We start from the raw sequence: 23,771 nt of genomic DNA, 5'->3' as shown, positions 1-23,771 counted from the left end.
AGTCTGTAAGCATTCTTTTTATCCCTGATTTCCTTCAGAATCTCCCTGTTCAACCAAGCTGGTCATCTACCCTGCTGGTTTGCCTTTTGGCACACTGGGTACAGCCTGTTCCTGTGCACTCAAGACTTCCTTCTTAAAGCACATCCATCCCTCCTGTACCCCCTTGTTTTCAAGGATTTTTCCCAGGGTATGCTCTGACCGGTCTTCTGAACAGGCCAAAATCTGCCCTCCAGAAGTCCTGGGTAGAGGTTTTATTGGTGGTCTTCCTTGTATACCTGAGTATTGCAAACTCTATTATTTCATGGTCACTGTGGCCCAGATGGCCTCTGACCACTACATCTCCCACCAGCCCCTCTCTGTTTGTAAACAACAGGTCTAGTGGGGCCTTACCCCTGGTAGGTTTATTTGCCAGCTGGAGCAGGAAATTATCCTCTATACACTCCAGGAATCTCTTAGACTGCCTCTTCTCTGCCGTGTTGAGCTCCCAGCAGATATCCGGCAGGTTGAAGTCACCCACAAGAACAAGGACTGGCGATTTTGAGACATCTGCCAGCTGCTTGTAGAATAATTCATCCCCTTCATCATCCTGGTTGGGTGGTCTATAACAGACTCCCACCAGGATGTCAGCCTTGTTGGCCTTCCCCCTGATTCTGATCCACAGGCACTCAACCTTATCATTGGTGACCTCAAGTTCTACAGAGTCAAGGGACTCTCTAACATATAGAGCCACTCCTCCACCTCTCCTACCCTGCCTGTCCTTTCTGAAGAGCTTGTAGCCATCCATCGCAGCACTCCAGTCATGCGAGTCATCCCACCATGTTTCTGTGATAGCAACTACGTCATAGCTTTCCTGCTGCACGATGGCTTCCAGCTCCTCCTGTTTGTTGCCCATACTGCGTGCATTAGTGTACATGCACTTCAGCTGGGCTGCTGAGTTTACTCTTAACTCAGGCTTTTTATCCCTGGGCTTCTCTTTGGAGAGCCTGGATTCAACCTCTTCCCCCTTCAAACCTAATTTAAAGCCCTCCTGATGAGCCCCACTAAGTTATGGGTTACAGTTCTTTTGCCCCTCCTAGATACATAAAGCCCATCTGATTTAGGAAGACTGGGTACTATGGAGTTTGCCCCATGGTCAAAAAACCCAAAATTTTGACAGTGGCACCAATCCTTTAGCCACCTATTGATAAGGTAGGCTTTCCTACTCTTCATTCATCTCCTCATTCATTCCAGCAAGTACAGGAACTGAGGCAAATACTACCTGTGCACCTGTCCCATGAACTGATCTACCCAGTGCCTTGAAATCCTTTTTGACTGCCCTGGCACTTCTTCTATTAATATCATCACTGCCAGCCTGGATTACTAACAGTGGATAGTAATCTGAGGTTTGAATTAGCTCAGGAAGTCTCTTACCAATGTCCCTCACGCTGCCTCCAGGAAGTCAGCAAACCTCCCTGTGGGGGATGGTTTGCTGACTATATGTCAGCATAGGGCCCTATATGACCACATATAGGGCCCTATGTGTCGACCACATATAGGGCCCTCAGCTCCCCTCAAAAGGGAGTCACCTACCATAACTACCCTTCTTTTTTCCTTATAGCTGTAGTTGTAACCCATCTGGTAGACAGGGTGCAACCTGCAGACAGATCTTCCTCTTGCCTGACCTCTACTTGACTTTCTGAGTCTAGGGCCTCATATCTGTTGTTCAAGGGCACCTGGGGAGGTGATGGGGGTCAAGAGGGTGTTCTTTTACCTCTCCAAACAGGGATCTGTTTCCATTCCCCCACATCCACTTGGTTTGCTCCGTCTACCTGACAGCAGGAGGGGCAGGGCATCACTGTCTCCTGCTGGACTTCCTTGGGGGTCAAAAGGGTGTGACTCCACACTCTCTTTCACTTTCCTTAATGCTTCTCAGCCTCTCTACTTTTTCCTTGAGCTCTGCTACCATGCACAGCAAATCATTCACCTGCTTGCATCGCACACAGGTGCCTCTCACGATGTCCTCTGGCACTGCTGCCAGGGTCAAACAGTCTGCACAGCCAGAGACCTGAATGGCTGCATCCTTCTTGGAGGGTTCTGTCTGTGTCACCACACTCCTAGGGGTAACAGTAGTGACAGCTTTCATTTCTTTAGAAACCATTACTGGCTTTAGTTGAAATGTGGGGGGGGGAGGGGGGTGCTAGAAAAACAAACCAAAAAAACCCAAATGAAATGAAACAAAAAAAACCAACCAACCAGACAAACAAACAAAACCCTAGTGTGCGGAAAACTGTGCCATACCCTCACTGACATGCCACACCCCTGTTTGCCTGCTCCTGTTTGCCGTGCTCCAGGTTACTCGTGTTCCCTGGAGACGTTTATATAGCCTTCTCGAGCACCAGCTAACAAGCCTGTCCCACCCCTCTCTCACCTGGGTCGGTTCCTGAGGAGCAGCCAAGCCCAGGCAGGAATCAATGATGTGAGAGAATCAAAAATGTGAGAGAAGAAAAATAAACGTGAGAGAAGAGCTAGCCAGGTAAAGACCAGGTCTTAAATTCTATTAACCCACTTTAGGTTACATATTACTCACATGTTGATGGGAAAGCAGAGTCTTTCCCCTTTGTTGCAACCCATTCTAAGACTTAGAACTATGAGAGAGCATGCCCCATCTTGTGAAATGGAGGAAAAGATGGGAAAAGAACAGCAGTTTAGCAGCACATGGCCTTCTCTTCAACCACTGGTAACAAAAAGCAGTTGTCTGTTTTTCAGCACAGTAGCTAGGAATGCTCAAGCAAATAGGAGGCTGCATGGACCTTTCCTTTGCTCCACACTCTCTGCAGGTCCACAAAACTGCATAATTTTAACCAACTGATTCAATGTAGAGGTAACCAGATGGATTTACAGATACTTGTTTTCATAGCAGAAAAGGACATATGATGAGTGTGAGTCAGATGACAGATTAGATGATGTTCCTGAAGCCAGTGCTTGATTTATATTTTTAGCTTCAGAGAGGATAATATGTTCCTTAGCATCTATTCCATTAGCACTGTTAGAAATCTCTGTATATATTCTTTTCTACGGTAATAAATCCCACTTAGAAAAAAGCAGAGTAATAGAGAAATGCCTGTAAGTTTCTTTGAATTTGGCTGAACTATGAAGTTGTCTCTAGGCCAGAGGTGTTAAAAAGTGAGTAGTGGTGTGGCACTCTTTCCTCAGGGATGCTAACAACTTCATGCTGAGAACTTATTGCCTGCAATTTTGTATAAGGGGAAATGGTCCTTCAACTGCTAAAAGGTGACAAGAAAAAGAGTACGTGTTCTGAGAACATAAAAATATTAGTAATCATTGATATTATCCCTTGAATTCATAGGTTTCACCTTTTTCTACAAAAGTGTCTAGGCATAGATTCTCATATACTTAGAAATGTAAGAAAACAGAGACAAATCAGGTCCAGAAAGTTGCTTGAAAATTTCCTAAAATAATCCATACTACAGATGTGAAACAAATTCACCTTGCATTTTAATTTCTTTTTGTTTATACTGTGACTCTATTTTAAAGCAAAAACTTTCTAAATATTACAAGCTTTCCCATAAAGTCTGTATCAAAAGAGAAAATTTTTTCGGGAGTAGGATAAAGACATAGATGTGTTCTTCTTGAATCTTCTTATATTTGAAGTTTTTGTGTTCCTTCAAACCACCTTAAGGTACTTCCAACATGCAATTGCTAAGAATTTTCACAGTCACATACGTTGGTAGAAAAAATTTGACCAAGAATGTGTTTTTCCATAAAGTAATTGAAAATTTCTTGGCAGACAAACCCTTCTAAGGACAGGCTCCCTGAAGTGCAAAAATCTATTCACAAAACTTTTTGATTAATTCATGTGAGTTCCTTCAGGTTTTTGGTGAAATCTATCAGAAAGATAATTCCACAAATTTAAAACCTTTTCCCTGTGCATTATGTTCATGCACACTGAAGCTTACAAATAGAAAATAACCACACAAACTGTTCAGCCTAAAAGTTTTATGATCATCCCTTGGCATGGTTTGAGGCAGAGAGAGGAAGAATCTGGACTGTGATCAGAAAAGATATTTCTTGATGCAATCCAGTGAGACAAGCCCCTGACCTGAGCACCTTGCAGCACTGAAGCAAGGTGTTGCTTAGTTGTTGTGTATTGTGAATGCTTAACTGTATTCTGGAGAATGTGCAAAAAGTGTGAGGCAAGCAATTTCCACTCCAGGCTCTACAGTCAGCCGTCTGGGCTGCACTCAGAGGAAGGTGAGAGAAAGGTTATTGAGGAGGTCTCTCAATGACTGTTGCTTTAATAAACAGAAAACACATTGCTGAGTCTGAGGACAGATATGTGCAAACAAGTTATTAACTGATACACAAAATGGAGTTGTAAATGGTTCCAGGGTGTTTCATGCTTGCTGTTGGTGCCCTCCACCAACTGCAGAAGTTAAAGCAGTCCTCTGGCTGCAAACTCCTGTTAATGTCAAATTTTGGGTCGCAATTAGGTATGTCACACTTTTTAGTGCCTGGGACTATAAACTTCTGTTAACAGCCCACTTACAACCCTTTGCCAGATGCACTGAATCTCCAGGTTGTTGCTGCTGCTGTTGCAAAGGCAGAATTTAAGAATGAGCTTTTAATATCTTTTCACTTGATTAATTTTAAGAGAAAATCTTGCTTTAATAAACTTGAGTGGAACCTAGAATTAAGATCATTTAATGACACTGTAACTTGTGGGAATAACATTGTCAGAAAGATTAATTCTCTTGGAAAATAATTGCTACTTTGGGGCATTATTTCCCATTTTCAGTTACTTTTTGTATCCAGACCAAATTTTCACCCCTTTGGGTTTGAGGATGAGAAGAAAAATATCTTCTATGAGGTAGTAATTTTCAATCAACTCAGACTGTACCTCAAACAAATACAACAAATCTAGTGTCGATGTAAAGACAAAACAGCTGAGTATGGATTTTATTAATACTCCAAAATAAAACCTTTTATTTGCAGTGGACATCAGTAAAATGGACATGAGTAAAAAGAAATTGGAGATTATTAATGCAAATATACTTTTTTTCAGTCTTTCAAAAGCTGTGGGTATTGCATCTTTTCAAACCAATGCATCTGTGGTGATATACCCCAAACACAATTCCATAGGATTTCTCTGGTGTGCAGGTATTAGAAATTTCTTTTATTAGTGTTCCTTCAATTTGCATAAGGTATTTGCTGTTGGAAGACATATAGTCCAGGTGGTAGAGTGTCACAATGAGAACTGGAACAAAGGATTGCTAATCTCTGCAGCAATAAAAATTATCAGCGGGATAGCAACTCTGTCCTGAATCTCCAGCAGCTTTAGAAGACAGAATCATAGGTTCATTCATGCCAGGCAGAAGAAAGAACAGAATCTGTCTCTATGTCTGATGAATAATGTGACCATTGCCAAATCCCGTTGTTTTATAAATTGTATCCAATTCTCTATTTCCATTTAGAAAGTCCAAAATGGAATCAAAAAGCTTTGTTTTGTAATTAAAGCAAATAAGCACTTTTTCTGTGAAGGGAAAAAATCCCCTTCATTTCAACCTCAACCATTTTCCCCCAATTATTCAGCTCAGTGATTGAACTGAATAATTCTAGTGCCTAACTGTTACTCATTTATCATTCAGACCAAACTGGAATTGCAGTTATTAATCAAAGTATATTATGATGGTTGGTAAAATGAATCACTGTTCTTCCAACATAAACTCTTTGTCAGGGAAAACTGATACACCTGTGATATTTCAGAAAACCTTGCCATTTCTTTTGGTACAAAGATGCAGCTTTAGAGTTTGAGAGTATTTCTGAAAATATTTATTTTGTGGAAAATACAAACACAAGTTAGGGATATCTGAGTGATATCATATAAAGCAAATGTTTTCTTTTAGTGTTACTTTTAAACTTATTTTAAAAGAAACTTTTGAGGGTTTTAAGATGTTCAAATAACATGTTTTCCTAAATATTTCACATTACTTTGTGCTGTGAATTCAATGCCATATAAAAGTTTAATTAAATGCTTGTAGGTGTCCATGAGCTTTGATGAAGATAATAAAACCAAAATAAATTGTTCTGATGAACTTCTACATTTCTTAAATAAAGAAAAAAGGAAAGTGGTATTAGCAAATTTTACATTCCAAATCCATAGACATTAAATTTTTGAAATAGATTGCACACATTTCTGGTTTATGAAAAGTGATATGAAAGGGAAGTAGGAAGAGGAAAAACTGTAAGAATTGTTTAAGACTCTAGATAGTTGATTTGAAAGCACCTAAATTATTCTGTTATCACAGTTTTATAGAGAAAATATATATTTCTTTATAAACTAAAGTTACACAATATCCAGAGGAGAAAAATTAAATAAAATTCAGAAAAAATAGAGACATATCAAAAGAAAGAAAATTCATCATTTCTTTTGGTTTTTTTTTCACTAAACAAAAGAAACTCTTGCATAGATACTACTGCTTAAAAGCACTCAAATTAAAATATACAATTTCCAGATATTAACACCTATTTGTATCTTTAATTGAAATAATATATGCAAGATTTTAGGATGATATATACAAATTCTGAGCATTTTAGGATGATATATACAAATCCAGACATACATTTGGATTAATTTTTTCTTTACAGAGACTTTGCCATTTCCAAGAAATTTCTCAGAGATGCTTTTTAACCTGAGAGGCTTTGTTTTTCCAAATGGTTGGAAAATAATTCTTTTTTTTTACCTTATTTACTGTTGGGTGTATTTTTTAAAAAAGAAGATCCATGTCTAGCAGCTAAAATATATTATTATACTTTATGGGTACTTTTTGTATGTTCAGTATTAGTGAAAAAGTTAAGAGGAGAAGAACACAGGAAAGAGGGGAAGTAATGACCTTCCAGGCCCATTACTCCAAATTTTGACAAAATCCTAAAAAAGAAAATCATCTAGGATTAATATTAGTTATAAATATTATTTTTCATCATGATAATAATGTTAAATATTGATTTGAGGTAATTTGCAAATAATATGTGAAATCTGCAATTCTAAAATTTTAAACTGAATTGAAGACAGTACAGTTCCAGATGTTTTAAGATCCATCTGTGCTAATGGACAAAAAGTGGGTAAAATGTCTTTAAAATATCAATCTGTTTCCATGATTTTGGAATTTGTCCAGGTGTATGATTTTTTTTATATCTTGTGAGATAAAATAGTGGAACCACGGATTAGGTCAAGAGTTCCATTGTATAGAAAAGAGAGCAAGGTGTAGGTCTCATGCTAGTCAAAGAAAGAACAGAATCATATTTTCATATATGAGTTTTGAGGTGGAACATCATTACATTATACAATAGGATCCTGCAGGAAGTTTCTGCTAGAATAAACAGTTGTTCAACAGACTAGATATATTTTAACCAAATCTTTGTTACGTTATGGGATAGACTTACGTCTTGGTGTCAGCAGGCACTGGTACTTAGAAGTCACCTAATGAAAACTGAACTAGTTATTGGACCAGTGAATGGCAATCACCAATTATGTGTCTCTTGTTAATGCACTATGTATAGCATTTAATTTTCCTTTACTTATGATTTAGACTTTTATATTTAAAAAATAAACTCAGTATCCCTGATCTCTAGGGGGCTGTCTTATCTCAACATAAGAAGATGAAGCAAAGCATAACGTGTTAAGGCAAATGCAGTCGTTTGCCAGCTTCCAATCAACAAGGTCCTCTTCATATTCCCAAGATGGTTCAAAAATCATTGATAGAGGTCTCATGATGATTTCAACCAGCTCTTTGAGTATTCTCAGATTAAACCCATCAGGTCCCATAGACTTAGAGGGAACCAGCTGGAGCAGCAGATCCTACATATGTTAAGGGTTGACTGAATGTTATGGATTAAGAACTTTATTGAATAGCAATCGTTTTAACTCCTGATCAGAAGAATAAAGCCGTGGAAGTTATTAATGTTGAGTTGCAGTGGCAAATGTAACCTATTTACTGAACTCGGGAAAACCTGCAGAGTTAAAAGGGCTCATTATTAGAATAAAATACCGTATGTGGGCAATGAGCAGCAGCTGATCTTGGAGACAAACTACAGACTGAGGTCTCCATTTATCTTGCCACTACATTATCAAAATACAAAACTTCAGGAAGAGGAATGATTCTTCTGAATTCAGTATCTATTTCCTAACAATGTTTTTTAGTTATGCAATCAGATTCTGTGAGGCAACATATTCTTAGGCATGAAAGTGATATCAGCAATGTCTTTGAGCAGGGTTCAATATCATACCTTGTTTGTTGTGCCAAAGGGACATTTTTACCATTATGTATTCTTCTTTTTTTTTTTTTTTTTTTTGGCCAATGCCTGAAAATGGATTTTTCTGAATACTAAAATACTCAGATATGCATATATTACTAGGGTCTATAATGAAACAAACTCTAAATATATTCTGATAGCTGAATCAAAACTTTCATGTCAAGAGGATTATAGATGTAATTCTTTGAAAACAGATTTTACAGTTACTAGAAATATAAAAATAACCATTTGCTTTGATAAAGTTATTTCTTTCTTATTCCATAGCTCATGTGTTACACCATTATTTCCTAGTAATTTACTATGCATCTGTGTAAAAGGTGTTTAGACAGTATGCAAAGGCAGTATCTCTAATACTGTCTCAAACATCTCCTTCATACCTTAATTTTAAATATCTAATCACCTTCTGTAAGTAAACACCCATTTGACTAAGGCTAGAAATTGTAGACTTAAGTCAGTTGACAAAACCATAGGAAATTCTAACATCTAGAAAGCTGCTACAGAATAGTTATCTACATACACTGTTTCAAGCCATATGGATAAATTCTTCCTCTGTATCAAAACAAGTATTGGTGATTGAAGAGTGATTTTTCATGTACATGGAATATAGAAAAACATCCCATTTCAAGTAATGGGGAAAAAATTCTTATTGTAAAGATGGTATTTGAGTAATGTAGGAGACTAAATCTTAGTTATGGTGGAATCAGGAATAGCAAGGAGTTGGTAGCATGTTCTGCTACTGGTAGTATCTTTTCTACACAGGAAATCTTGAAGTTCTGCTTCTGTATGCAAGGATAAGTGATTTTTTGCTACATTTGAATAATGAATCAATCAATAACATAGGAATATTTGCACACTGAAGGTGTAAATAAGACTATTAAGGAGTCTAAGAAAACAGCAATTACATCCTTTCAGAAACTTTACATGGAAATTTTATTTTCTCCCCCCCCCTTGCTTATTATACACAATTTTTGTTGTAATTTTCCATAAATATATATGGACAAACTTGACATATTACACAGTAGTACGAGTCTGAAATAGAAATTAATGAGCAAAAATGTGTTTAAATACAATGAAATGCAATGCATAAGCATTTTACAGGGTTAATATACATTATGAACAATTAATTTTGTCAGGTCAAGAAAAGGATTTGGCATCTAGAAAGAGAATGCTGTCATTCACTCAGATCTCTTTGGAACATAAATAGCACCTCTAGCTAATAAATGATTGTCAAAAAAAAATCTAGCCAATATATTCAAGTAAAAACCATACAGTATTGCAAAATACAAAAAGGAAGAAACAACTTTATTAGACAACAACAATGGCTACTGCATGTTTAATTATTGCATAGCAATACCAAAGTCTGTTGATAAACTGCAGATATGGTGATCTCTCCCAGTAGGCTGTAAATGGAAAATGCAGCTATATCACTCTTCAGGAAGGGTATATATTTAAGTGATTTATGTACCACTCTGAAAAAATCTCTTAGTAATTTTAAGGTAGTACTTTTTTAAAGAGTGAGAGCCAAATGCAGACTTTTCATGGGCTTGCCTACTTGCAGACAAAATAAAAACACCAAAACCTCTAAAAGATATGATAAATTCTCAGTGTTTTTAGTGACTCGTGTTCTGGAGAGTTTCCCATAATAATTTAACAGGAATCTTGTTTGTAGGCCCAAGTGTATTCTCATTTCCCATCCTTGTTACAAGAATATCATGTCCATTAGTACTTTGTATGAACTGGTCATACACACCACAATAAATGAAAACTCAGTCTATTGCAGTCTGTTCAAAGATCATTTAGTTAAGATTTCCATCACAAAAACACCCAACAAACAACTTTACCAACAATGTAGGGTTTACCACCTACATCAATGAAAATTCTCTGTGATCTTAGGCTGCTTTGAACTGAATCATGGTTGGAAACCAGTGTTATGTAATACTGCAGTTTTTTGAATGATTTTCTACTATAAATAAATCTGGCAGAAAGTGAAAATTAACACATACTCTTACAGAAAAGCTTTAATTTTTTCTTTCATTTGTGGAAGTATTTTATTTGTTTACAAATATGTTTAATTTATCAGGCACAATATGCAACTTACTTTAAAATATTATATATATTTATATATACATAAATATATATAATATATATAAATTAGAGTTTTATATATAGGGGAATACATATATACACATATACCACTTCTGCATATATATTCCCTTATATATATATGTCTCTATATACATTCACAAAAGACATAAACCATTTTCTTCAGAAAAAAAAGAAAGATTATACGTTGCTCAAAGAAGGCTTGAAAGGAAATAAATAATTTCCTTTGGGCTTAGCAGATTTGTTTGGATATTTATTTAAATATGTCCTCTACATTTTATAATCTACATTCAGAGTTTATGGTAGGATTTTTTAAATTCATTTATTTACACAAAATATTAAAATAATACACATTGTGCGTTAATTCAGGGACTGATTAGTTAGGAATATGCAGGCATAGCAAATTTGCCAGTTATAACAAATTCCACGTTTGCTGATACTCCTGAGATTTGGTATGGAGAAAATAAGGCTCAAGCCTCCACTGAAATCACATCACCTCCAACATCTTTGATAGGTATTTTTATATCGGCTTCAGTGGACTTTATACTAGGTCCTAGAAGGCAAGAATGGTTTGAAGAATATCTTTGAAGAAACAATCATCTCTGGTTTTATAAAGAGCGCATGAAGAATAATTACTATTCCTGGCCCCAACCCAATATTTTGTGATCATCTCCTTCAACTGCCCCATGAAAGGAAAAACAAGTTAAAATTTGATATTATTTCTAAATTGGAAAAAAAAAAAAACCCAACATTTTTTTTTAGGGATGCAAAATGTAAAGTGTTCTGTAATACTTTTAAAAACTGGGTGTATTAACTTTATTAATTTCACTAACTCAGAAATTATAAGAAAACAAACAAAAAAGAAAGGCAGGCCAACATCTCACAGAAAGATCAGTAGACTCTGGATACCTAAATCCGACTTTGAATTTTTATACCAGATCAGTGATGCAAAAACTTCCTAAGTATGGGTTAAGTCTTTAGACGTAATAAAGCTGTGACAATTGATACAAAGAATTTGGTCATAGATATGGATTGCCTTAAAAATAGAACTGTAAGCAGCTTCAAATATTTGGGAGACTTTTCAATAGTCTGTATAGGTTTTACCATTATGCATTTTGTTTACTCTATTCTTCCAGGGTTGTGCAAGTCTCCAAACTTCAACTAAGAGGTAGATGATGAGAAAAATTTGAACTGCAAAACTACAACATGCAAACTATGTTGAAATCACATAGCAATGCTTATGCAAATTGTGATCAAAAAAATGATAGTACATGCAAGCATTTTCAATGTATATATATGCACAAATATCAGAAGTGCACTCCCCCCCCAAAAAAAATCCAGACAGCCTTGTTAAAATTGATATGCCATCTCTGAAAATAATTATTTTAAAATTCCCTTTATATTCCTCTCTGTGAGTAGAAAAATAGTCATCTATAGATAAACTAACAAAAGTTGCCTGATTCAGTTTTTTTATAAGCAAAATTGTCAGTGTCAGTTATAGCATGTTCATCTGTAAAAGCAGTCAATGGCTTTGTTTAGTGAAATCCTGATAGCTGCCCCAAATCTGGCTTTATGTGGTATCTGTAGCTTTTACTCTATCTCAGTAATACCTCTCCACTAATACCCAAAACCAGACCTGAAAGTAGCAGGTGAAAAACATTGCATTTGGCAGCATGGCAAATGTGGCATTTCAGGAAAAGCAATTACAAGAAAGCATTAAAGATAAGTCACTACATTCCCAGTCCAAATTCTTTGTGTTACATCAAAATGGAGAATACGGTGGGGTGGCAGAGGTGGGAAACTTTCAGGAGGAAAAAGAATTCTCAGAGAGGAAAAATCTTGTACATATTGACAAATGTTTTTAAGCACAGTAGGTGCTGATACGCAAAGCGACCATTAACAGTCACATGAATTTTGAATCACAATATCAGTGAAATTGCTGCCATTCACTTCAGCAGTAAGTAGAAGTTGAACTTCCTCTCATAAGGACAGCATCACTTAAAAAATCTGAACATGAAGTCAGATTTTCCCTAGCTCTGTCAAAACAGTTCACAAGTCACACTCCTGAAATAAAAGCATTGTAGTCTGACTACTTATGCTACAGGATTTCATATAAAAATAAGCTTTTTTGAACTTCCAAATGGAAATACAGAACTGAAAACAACTGCAAGCATAGTTCAATGCAAAAAGGTGGGAGGGGTGACATTTTTATATGTTCCTGAAATAATATGGAAAATTAATATTGAGAAGTCTTTCTCTGGAGTTGGAAAGGGCAATACAGAACCCTTCAGCTAGTAGAGAGTTCTACATCAAAACCCTAAAGAGAGAAAAGTATCTGGATGTGTTCTCTGAAACAACTTGAAATTTAGCCTTGATGTTAAAAGGTAAAAAAGTATTATTGATGTTATCCACTCTCCTACTAATTTTAAAATGTTGGCATTATCTTTTCTAGATTGATCAAATAAGAGCAAGGGAATAATTAGGCTTAGTCATATTGTGGCAGAGAAAAGAATGAGCTATACATGAGTATAAATGAGAATAAGACTGATGAATGATTTGCTTGCACTGATTGACAGAGACTACAGATTTTTATAGTGCATAACAGATGCATGTGGTATATCTTGAAGTTTGAGTATATTTCTTCATCATTGGGCAGGGGAATCTCTTAGTCCTGACCCTGCAGTGGTTCAGACTGAGGGTGAGGTAATTAAAAGAAACCAGGGGAATTTAGAGAGATGGTGTATACACTCAGGTATAATCATAAAAGCAGAAATGTAATAATGAAATGATTTACAGTATAAATTACAGGTCAGTACAAGTAAGACTGATATTCAGGGCTTTGAAGGCAAGTCATATTCATTTTGATACTTTGTTGCTCAGTATATAGTTGATTCAAGACAATTTATTATTATCATTACTTTTAGAAATATGACCTACCTCTACTACACGGCAATTGCCCCCAACGGACCTGTTATTTGGAAGACATGGGTTTTTAATTGCAGGCAGTTTTTGCATAGATATGGTTCCAATTTTCTTCATTCATCTCTGGATTTTACCTTCTTTAATATTCAGTAATATCAAGAGTATGCTGATGGTTTTTATTCTGTTGCTAGTGTTAAGAGAAAAAGTAATGAAAGAGGTGTAAGTAAATGTTTCACTTGAGTCTTCCTAATTTATATTGCTCCAGTTGCCTGCTGCATCATTTAGCCTTACAGGATTAAAAATTGGACATTGGTGAGTGGTGGTAAAGCAGCTCTTTCATTCCTATTATTTTTTAACACACTTTACCAGAGATGAAAGAGCAGCATCTCTGTAGAGGGTTTATAGAAATTTTTAATTCCTCTGAGATAGTAACATAATTTTTGTTATTGGTGGTCAGGTGTGTCTGTGGCTCAAGGAACTTTGTTTTTCCCTTATTTCCTATGCCATGTTGTATTGTATTCTGAGATCCTGCATAGAACAGGCAAGTTGCCTGCATATTTCCTGAGAGACATTTTTATCATCATTTTTACTCAGCAACAGCAACATTTAACAGCCTTTAAAAGATGACACTTATTGTCTTCTACCCTGTATTCTTAATCATGCTGTTTTTTGCAAAGAGATAATGAGCACCTACAAATTTGCCCCAGACATTTTTGTTCAGTCTCTGTATTAATCTCTTTTCAGATAATCTCTGCCTTTCTAATAGTTGCTGTTAAGAGCAGACTGATGTTCCCGATGACTACTCTTTAGCTAAAATTTCAGCTCTTCTTTTGCAATCCAGTATTTATAACTGATATTCCTCACTGTATGAAATGTTTGTGCCTATGAGAGTCCTCATCACACTCTGGCTGTGGGCACACAGGGTCTCCACAGGTCCTGGAATTCACTCAGTATGTTTGAATAGTCAAAAAAGAGAGCAATGCTTTTATCTCATGGAGTGCTGGCAGGGCTAAGGTTCCAAGTATTTATTTCCTCTCTGAAGTTGGGGGCCGGGAGAAGAACTATAATTTTACTGGGACTAAATCATTCTCCTTTACACAGAACACTGCTCAAATCTGAATATACAAAACATGTTTTCTCCCAAAACTCTGAAATGCATATATACTTTTGCTGATGCTTCTATAAAACTACAGGACTTGCTGGAGATGTCTGGTTTTCCTGAATATAATTAGGTAAAAAGTAGGTATTAAATTCCGTACCATGCTGAGAGTAGATTCATGATGCTTCTCCCTCAAAACAGTGCTGAGATAATTAAAAAGTTCAGCACTACTGTGGAACATCATGATATATGAGATGATAATGCAGAAAAACTGAAATAAGCAAAACCAAAATTTTTTGAAGAAAAATTAAAAGAATCATATTGAACATAATAACATTAATAAATAACTTCCTAAAAGCACTCTGCTGGATTTTATTAATTTTTTTCTTTTGTTATTGGCACTTCAAAGTGTGTTTATTACAGCTAGGTCTCTGTGCAGTGTATTTCCAACTTTTGAGATTTAGAAGAGGGCTAAAAGGAATAATATTCTTTTCCTGAAATTGAATGTAGGTTTATCCTGCATTAATGGTGCATAAATATTTTATGAATCAGATCCTTAATTTTCCCAATTTCTGAGGCATTTATATGCATCTCTCCAAAACAAATAACACCTTTCCTTACCTAGAAATACAACAGAAATATTTTCACTTATTACCTTCAGAAGCTTGCACTTTTAGCTTTCAAATGCAATGCTAAATGATTTCTGTAAAGTAAAACTGTAGACTTATGCTTTCTTTTGTCTAAAGGAGGAGGACAATTGTGTACATTTTAATTTATGAGAGTGTCTGTGTGAAACTGTAGACACAAGACTAAATATCCTGCACAAAACCAATATGTCAAAGCTTTCAGATAAAGCTTCCTGCACAAAGCTTCCAGAGTGGCATTGTCAAGGTGCCTTGCAGCATTTTTGCTCAAAGCAGCATTACAAAAAAAAAAAGAAGTAGCTTTTCACTAAATTCACGTGAAAGGGAGGTGAGAACTGGTATGAAGATATCTATCTGCAAAGACCTGAAGTTAGACCTTAAATCTCCTCTCAGGAAACCATCAAACAACTAACGACTTGCCAATAAAGCCAAGCGTTTACTTTGAAGTCATTGCCACGAAACTGATTTGCGCCACAAAAGCCAAAGGTTAGTATCCTTTTAACTTCAGCAGATTCTCAGTCTAGTCCTTTTAGGAAAAAGGCTTCACAGTCTGATCCAGATCATTCAGCCACACAGGAATGCATAATCAAACTACTTGTTAGCAATGCAAATCTTGGGTTTAAATCTTTTATGTACAGGCAGGTTTTAGCTTAGTTTGAATTAGTGTGGTCTGAATGTATTTTGTGTTCAAATGTGTATGCTGAAGTACAATGTCATCAGCTATCACAGGAGGAAACTACTTCTGGAATATATTATAAACCAGCCGTTTATTGTATTTTAGAGATGGTGCCCACCAATTGTTTGTCTTCTACTCTTAATTTTTACATCCATATTATAATTGTTTATACAGACGTATTTTTTATCTAGTGGGAATACAAAATACAAAAAAAAAGTTTATCTGTGTGCTTTAGTCAGGTACTTGGTCTCTTTTGCAACAAATCTTTGAACTTATATTCTCTTTAATATTAGCAGTAAGTAGAGTTTGGGTAGATTATTTCAACTGACTTTAACTATACTCTAAAGATGAATGCAAGTATCTTCCCAGATAAGAGTAGGAGATACTTTTGTATTAGATATAGTTTTGAAACAAATATTTTTGTCATTGGAAGGATTTGTAGTCTCGTTTACCTGACTCTTGATTGTCCAGAGTCAAAGTCTGATGGATTCCCTTGCATGGAATCACTACCTCTGTAATCTTAATTTTGTGTTGCTGAAATAAATAGACTGTAGATAGCAATTTGACTTAGAGTTTTGCCATGGGGCAAAAATCTGTTCCCATCCAATATTGTGACTGATCATTATTACCACAAAACTTGGCCTGTGCCTTGATTCCTAATGGAAGTCATAAATATTGCCTTCTGAGCTATAATGTCAGATTAAATATTGGTTTCTCTTTCTGAGGGATCTTCAAGAGCTTTGTCGGCTCTGCTGGAAGCATCTTCATTCTCATTGTTTGTTAATGGTTCCACTTCCTTTGAGTCAGCATTCTTCTGGGCTTTTTGCTTCTCATCTTCTAGCTTCTTTTCTTTTGCCAAAAGCCTGTAGTTGATGGCATTGCCAATGAACAACCAGATACTGGCCACAGTCACAATCACTCCGCAGACAAAATACATGTACTGATATTCACCAGTAACATCTACTAACCAACCTGAAACACAAAGACAAAAAAGAGAAAAATATTTAGACTAGGACGCCAAATACAACCCACATCCTTCTCTTGGAGAGATATCTTTATGTTCCTTGGTTTTGAAGTAGGAGCAGAAAAGCATTTTTAGCATGTTAAAATTTTCTAACATAGACAGTGGAACTATAACAAAACCTGTATTAGTGAAGCTAGCAATTGTCATTGAAGTCACTGATAATTCTAGAATATTGTAGAACAATGTAATTAAAGCTTAATGACTAATGACAGACAGTTTTTTAGCTCTTTTGTTTTCATTCTTTCATTTTATTCATACGCTAGTTGTGTTTCCTGTTGTTTTGGAATGACTGCCTGGTACTCACTGAGGCTGTATACAACAACAGGATAAAAGGTGTGGGCCTTCTTTGGCTACTGTCTCTGTTCATTAGCTACCTGCCTTTCAAGTTTACTTTCCTGTAACTGGTGAAAGAGATAGAAAGGCTTCTCCTTTCAGCCATCATGCTCAATTGATGAGTTTTAAACTATGAGGACTGTATGTAAAAATTACGTTCACACCTCTGAGATTAATTTGGTCATGGCAAGGAAAAAACCCAGTTCTTTCTATTTATGAACCATTCCTTCTAAATTTCACAATTCCTAAATCAACATTTATACATATCCAAGTATTTAGCTCTGAACTCTGCTACACTAAGACTGAAATTCACAGGATAACCTGCACACTTCAATTTAGTATGTATTTAGATACTTTTACTGGGTTGAAGACATAATGCCAGCCTATTCACCTGATACAGATTTACAAGCCATTAAATTATTCTAGACTTCTCTTTTTTTTCCCCCCAACAAACCTAGTATTAGGAAAAACTCAAAATATCACTGCAAGTGTACAATTCACTTATTTGTGTAAATACTGAAATTTGCTGATTTTTATTGATGAGTAGTCTCATAAAACTGATGTTTAAAAATTAAACTTTGAATTAGCATTACTTCAGCATATTTAAAGGACATGAACTAGTCAAAACTGGAACTTAGCCTTCCCATGTGTTCTTTCCTTTTGTTGTCTCTATTTAACAAGTTAAATCAATTATTCATACAACTATAGCACAATCAAATGCTTTTCAAAACTCCTCAAAAGCTAATAAACTAAAAAATAAATAGTTATGTAAGCTATTGCTCCATAAATATTAGATGTAATATCTTTAGAGTTAACACCGATTTCAGAACCTGACTGAAAAGGTTGGATTCCAGAGGTCACAGGCTCAGACCCCCCACTAGGTGGCACAGGAAGAGTCTGTGTGAGAAAAATATATTCTACTTTTACCAAAATGAATTTGTATGCTAAATGATGATTAAAAATATGGAATGTCTTGAGGAGTATTAAAAATTTACTTGTACAAATATTATTTTACTGAAACGAGTGAAATTGTTTTGGCATACAACTGCTATTTCCATAGAAATACTGGCAGTAATCTAAAAGACTTCGATATGTAGAAATGGCTTTAGGTACACATAATCTTACTGACTTCTCAGGCAGTGTTTATGTGGGTATAGTACATATTCACAAAGTTGGCAATCTCACTATCTTTATATTCTCATATTGTTGGGCTTACACTGCAACACACACACCAAGATACACACCAGTGCTTCTCAACAAGATTTGAGTGTCTATTTTTTTAGTCTCTTATATCAACAGAAACATTAAAATGATAAAAGCTTACTAGCAGCATTACTAAATACTGACTAAAAAGCTAGCAAATAGAAAATATTTTACATACGATTTCATCATTTTTGCTGCAAGAAGTCAAGAAGTTATGAATGTAGTCTAAGCTATACACCTAGGCTCTCTTTAGGCTCCCCTTACAATTAAAAGAGAGAAGCTGGCAATATTGCCATCTTTCAGTCAGTTCACACTCTGAATTGCCCTATCCATTGGCTATAGAAACATGTGAAAGGACTGGCTGTGAGCAGAGTTGTGGTGTGTAATCATGCTAGGGCACAATGCTCCACGGCACCAGGATGCAATCCCACCATGCGGGCACCCTGCCTAGGCTACTGTGGATGCCCCTGTTTTTCTGACACCCCCTGCTAGTTTCTTCTCTCTGGAAATGTCAATCCTCTCTGTGTAGACAAACTAAAATTGTGTAAGAGAGTGCTCCTTGAACTGTCACTAGATTGGAGAATTTATAAGCCACTCTGTGAGATCTTCACAAAAATGAACTCAATCAATTCAAGAGAGTAAGAACTTCATTGTCAAAGAGCAAATTGGTGATGAATATATGTAACTCAAGGTTGCAAAACTAGCCCTATGTGCTATCAGGAAAACATACATTTACCACATGGATTTACAGGCCAGTAGAGATATGGTCTTAATCTGTTTTTTGCAAATGCGCGCAATAAATGCCTTTAGATTCTCGTGTGAACCTACAGCTGCAAAGCCCAAAGATAACTGATGTAGTGTACTGCTGCTACACTACACTTCTAGTCACAGCTAAAACATTAAATAACATTAAGAACAATGTTTATACTTATTCAATGTTAAATCGTAAGATTATGCTGTAATGTCTGAAAAAATGGGAAGAAACAGATTCTTACCTCCTAGAGGAGGGCCTATGAGCACAGGACAACATTCCACAATGGTGACAAGTCCAACCGCACTGGAAAATCTGGCAGCCCCAACAAGGTCCATCAGTGTCTCAAAAAGAACGCTGCTAACCATTCCAAATGCAAACCCAAAAAATACAGCATATATCACCAAGCCAGTGTAATTCGTTGCCAGAGGGCACAAGATATGACAGACTCCATTGTACAAGACAGCAAAACTAAAAAAATACTGAATCTTTGGCCGGATAAACCTGGAGTTTGCCACAAGTCCCATTGAAGGCCTAGCAAACATGTCTACAAAGGCTAAGATAGATAGCAAAAAAGCAGCAGAATATTCATCAATTCCCTTGTGCTTGGCATAAGGAGCCAAGAATACTATTGGAGCGAAGAAACCAATAAACATAATGACATTTCCTGACAAATAGATCAGAAACCCTCTGTGTTTGAAGAGGGACAGATCTAGATACTTATTCATAGTTTGCCAACAAGACTTCTTGTTGTTTTTGTGCAAGGCAGAATCTCCTGTGCCCTTTTCAACATCCTTTTTCACAGTCGAGACTTTTTTCGGTCCAACAGGTCTCATAAGTGACCCAGCCACACAGCAGTTCAAAAGAAGTCCTCCCAGAATAAGAAAGCTTCCTTTCCAGCCAAAAGCATTAAAGAGGAATTGATTGAGAGGTGCCAATGTGCTCAGGAACACTGGACTTCCAGCCATGGCCAATCCGTTAGCAATGGGACGCTTCTTATAGAAATACTTGCCAATCATGGTTAAGGCAGGCTGTAAGTTGAATGCTAAACCCAGACCTAAACAACACATAAAAGACAATATTATTGCAGGTCATGCACTGAAAAACATACTGCACCACTTTCAAGTTATTTTTAAAATGACTACTGTCTAATCCAGTGATTCTCAATAAAGACAGAAGCCAAGTAGCATCAGAGAATGAAATAGAGCTTCATTGCTGTTTACGTGTGTTAATGCCAAGACTGTGTCAGGTGGCATTTGGTCCATTCCCCCCTGTAGCACTGCATTAAAAGCCAAAATTCCTTTATGTGTTTCAGCAATGATAAATAATAATAATAATGGCCAGTCTTCGCGAGCGAAGATCTGGGGAAGGTCTTTCCACCTTCCAGCCTGCGCATTGGATTTTTTAGGTGAGACACAGTGTGCGCGGAACTGAGCCCACCCTTTAATCCTAAGGTTCATCTGCCGGGGCCAAGCGAGCTTGGACAGTGGCAGCGAGGTCCTCAGGACGTAGATGGGTTGCCTTTAAGGGCTAACGAGCCCCACCTGCCCGGGAGTGGCCCTGACCGGGAATCGAACCCGGGTCTCCGCGGTGATAGCGCCGCGCCTTTACCACTAGACCACCAGGGGCTGCCTTCAGCAATGATAGAGTCAGGGCAATCACATTGAGAAGAATGATGGTATCAACGCCTTGACTCATCATTTTTATATTTGCTAAGGTATAATGTAATTCTCTCTTGGCTCATTTTATTGAAGTTATTAAATGTCACCTCAGCCACAATGAATGCAGGGTGTATTTACATGTATAAATATCCTATATTTTTACTTCCCACCCTAATTAAGGTCCAAGTTGTCTACTAAATTGAAGCTTAAAATAGCAAATTTTTTTAGAGTATATTCAGCTCCCCTTCCCCATGTCACCACTAAACATGGAAGAGTTATAGAGGACACACGTTGGATCAGACCACCCATCCACATCAGCTGAATGTATAAGCTGAACCCTAAGCTGAACCTCTAGGCCTTCTCTCTCTATAAAGACATCTGGGAAATAAGATATAAGTAGCTATGCATCTGCTTGATGGCACAGATGAGAAGTTTTCTTCTCTGATAGGCCCATTCCTGGACTCTGAGTTTATTCTTTCAGTGGCTCTAAGTTTAGGATGTCAAAAATAAGAGCTTTAAGAATTAATAACTGAATAAAGAAGGACTCCTGTAGTCCCAACATAAAGAAAGATGAGTTTGAATATGCATTCATTTATTACCTATCACCTAACCTTCCTTATTCTGAGAAGGGAGTTTAGAAAACCTCCACAACTTTGAAAAGGAGGTTATTTAATTTACGGGCATCACGATCACTAACTCATTGCTTTAGGTGATATCTAGGCCTCAGATAGATAATTATGAATAATTTCATTATTGACCCTGGGCAGATTTTAAACAGAAAACTATTGCACTGAGAGTTTATACTCTTCTGAGAGACTACATGTATGTACAAACCTAAAAAAGAACTGGTACAAGCATTCACAATTTTACTAGAATTATGCTAGCCTCTCTCATCCTGCTTGCAGTGCAACACGATACAAAGCTAGAAGAATGAATGTGAAATTGTACACAAATGACTGTAATAAGTGCTGTCATGAGCCAATCGATTTTTATACCATTATTATAGTGCAGTATGGAACAGTCCATACATATATCATTGACTGAATAAATTCATGAGTTGTTTCTATATTATCCTAAGAAATAATTTAACAATCTACCGGCTAATTTAAAGGATTAGATAGTTCAGGTAGCTGAAATTAACTGATCTTGCTACCTTCTTGGATTGCATCTGTACACAGAGGATTCTTGATCAGTAAGGCTCATTGGGAGAACATTATCAGAAATAATTTGATATAGTAATATATGTAACATAATATAATATAACATAACTTTTTAAACAGGACTCTTACCTCCAACCACACCAATGCATATATATAGTTCAAGGACACTATTGCAGAAGGAGCTTGCAATCATTCCAAATGAACACAGGATACCACCTGCTATCATCACAGGCCGGCTACCATACTTATTCACCAAAATGCTGCTTATGGGACCTGTTGGTAGAAACAAAATGCAGTTACAGGTAACAGGTAACTCCATCATAAATGTCTGTATTTACAACATGTTGGAATGCATTCCTCTTCTATCTGGGAAAATGTTAAGCTGTTTCTATACCAGTCTGTCTTACAAACATACTCTGTGAATTTGCAGATGCATGACCCTGCTTGTGGATATATTGCCTCCATGACAATATAAATATTGATTAATTATGGAGATAGATTAAAGATATCAGACAAGCAAGAGGGATTGTTACAGTTCATGACTAATCAATACTGAGATTGGTCAATGGAAGTTTTGAAAGTGTAAGGACAGAAGAATTTCAAGTATGAGACACATATCAAAACAATCCACAGATTAGGAGGAATCTCCAGGCAGAGCAAACTACAATCTGACCTTAATACTGCAGCATGTCCTGCACCCCTACTTAGAACCATACATAAGCTTAAAACTTTAAGCTTGTAAAATCAGAATGTAAACCTCTGGCCCCTATAGCTCATTTTCCCTTACCTCTTCAAGAGGGGAGGTGTTAATAGGCAGTAAGATGACGATAAATTGTTTGGGAAAATCTAAAATGTGGTTTAGCACAAAGATCTATAAATTTTGAAAATATTGCTACAGGTTCATTTTTCAGTTTTAATTGCAATTCAGTTTATGGTGTAATTGCATCCACACTAAACAAACTGCTAGTGTGCAATTTAGCCTGACATGCATTATATGTTTTTTAAACGACCATGACTAGAATAGATGGTGTGCTACATATCAAGATTAAGAGGTTGTCAAAGCTCTTAAGGTAAACTTCCATAGCATCTGACTGCGCTATATTTGGCCCAAACCATTACAAATATCTTGCTTTTGCAATAATTAAACTTATCCAATTAAAAAACAAAAACAAAAAAAATCAAAACCCAAACAAACATCATAAAACCCAACAATCATAAAACCAATGCATTTCAAACTTAAGATAAAGCAGGCACATGGCATAAAGTGGAATGCCATGCTCTGCAGCTGATTTCACTGCAAATCATTCACTGCTAACAGTACTGCTAACAGTAGAACTCTTTTTACAATTATCTAAAGGAATAAATGCCAGAAACTCCATATTTTGAAAAAGCCAAATCCAGACAAATTTAAAAGTGTGTTTTCATAGGCACGGTGTTATTACAGACTCCAATCTTTGAATTATCTTAAATGTATTAGAGTATTACCATGGACAGACTGCAAATGTTACTTAGTACTTCCATATCAACAACAGAAGTCTTAAGGATGTTCCAAATGATCAATTTTTAGCTTACTTCCTTATGCAAAAAAGCTTCTACAATAGAGTTTCCCTGTGCCTGCCTGTGTTTTCTAATAGCTTGTGATTACAGAGGTCAACTTGAAATTAACTGGACTGGAAAGCAAAGATTTGAGTGATGTTTAGATCTTAGTTTGTGCATTCACTAAATAGCTTGGGTGCCAAGGAGTCCAGGGAAGCTCCCATAGGCTTCCTGTCCAAGCAGCACAGTCACTGGCCAGTACACTCAGCTTGTCACTAGTAAATACAATCTATTTTTCTACCCAATTCAAGGTAGATGGGGCATAGAGGATAAACAGGGTGTCTATTCT

At 36.5% G+C, this 23,771-nt stretch overlaps 1 protein-coding gene across 2 annotated transcripts in view; it reads right to left on the bottom strand.

The window, feature by feature from the left end:
* Positions 1–9,216: 9,216 nt before the first annotated feature.
* Positions 9,217–23,771, bottom strand: part of SLC16A7 (solute carrier family 16 member 7) — a 79,554-nt gene continuing 64,999 nt past the window's right edge. For both annotated transcript variants that reach the window (XM_050324771.1, XM_050324773.1), the window contains exons 3-5: positions 22,016–22,159; positions 19,310–20,122; positions 9,217–16,726 (exon numbers count right to left, since the gene is read on the bottom strand). In XM_050324771.1, coding sequence (XP_050180728.1) covers positions 16,455–16,726; positions 19,310–20,122; positions 22,016–22,159 — 1,229 coding nt within the window. In that variant the 3' untranslated portion in view covers positions 9,217–16,454. The remainder of the gene's footprint in view (positions 16,727–19,309; positions 20,123–22,015; positions 22,160–23,771) is intronic.

Source organism: Myiozetetes cayanensis, unplaced genomic scaffold, assembly GCF_022539395.1.
Source record: "Myiozetetes cayanensis isolate MyiCay16 unplaced genomic scaffold, myiCay2020 scf3, whole genome shotgun sequence".
Classification (NCBI taxonomy): domain Eukaryota; kingdom Metazoa; phylum Chordata; class Aves; order Passeriformes; family Tyrannidae; genus Myiozetetes; species Myiozetetes cayanensis.
This window is presented reverse-complemented; position numbering and strand designations above follow the sequence as displayed.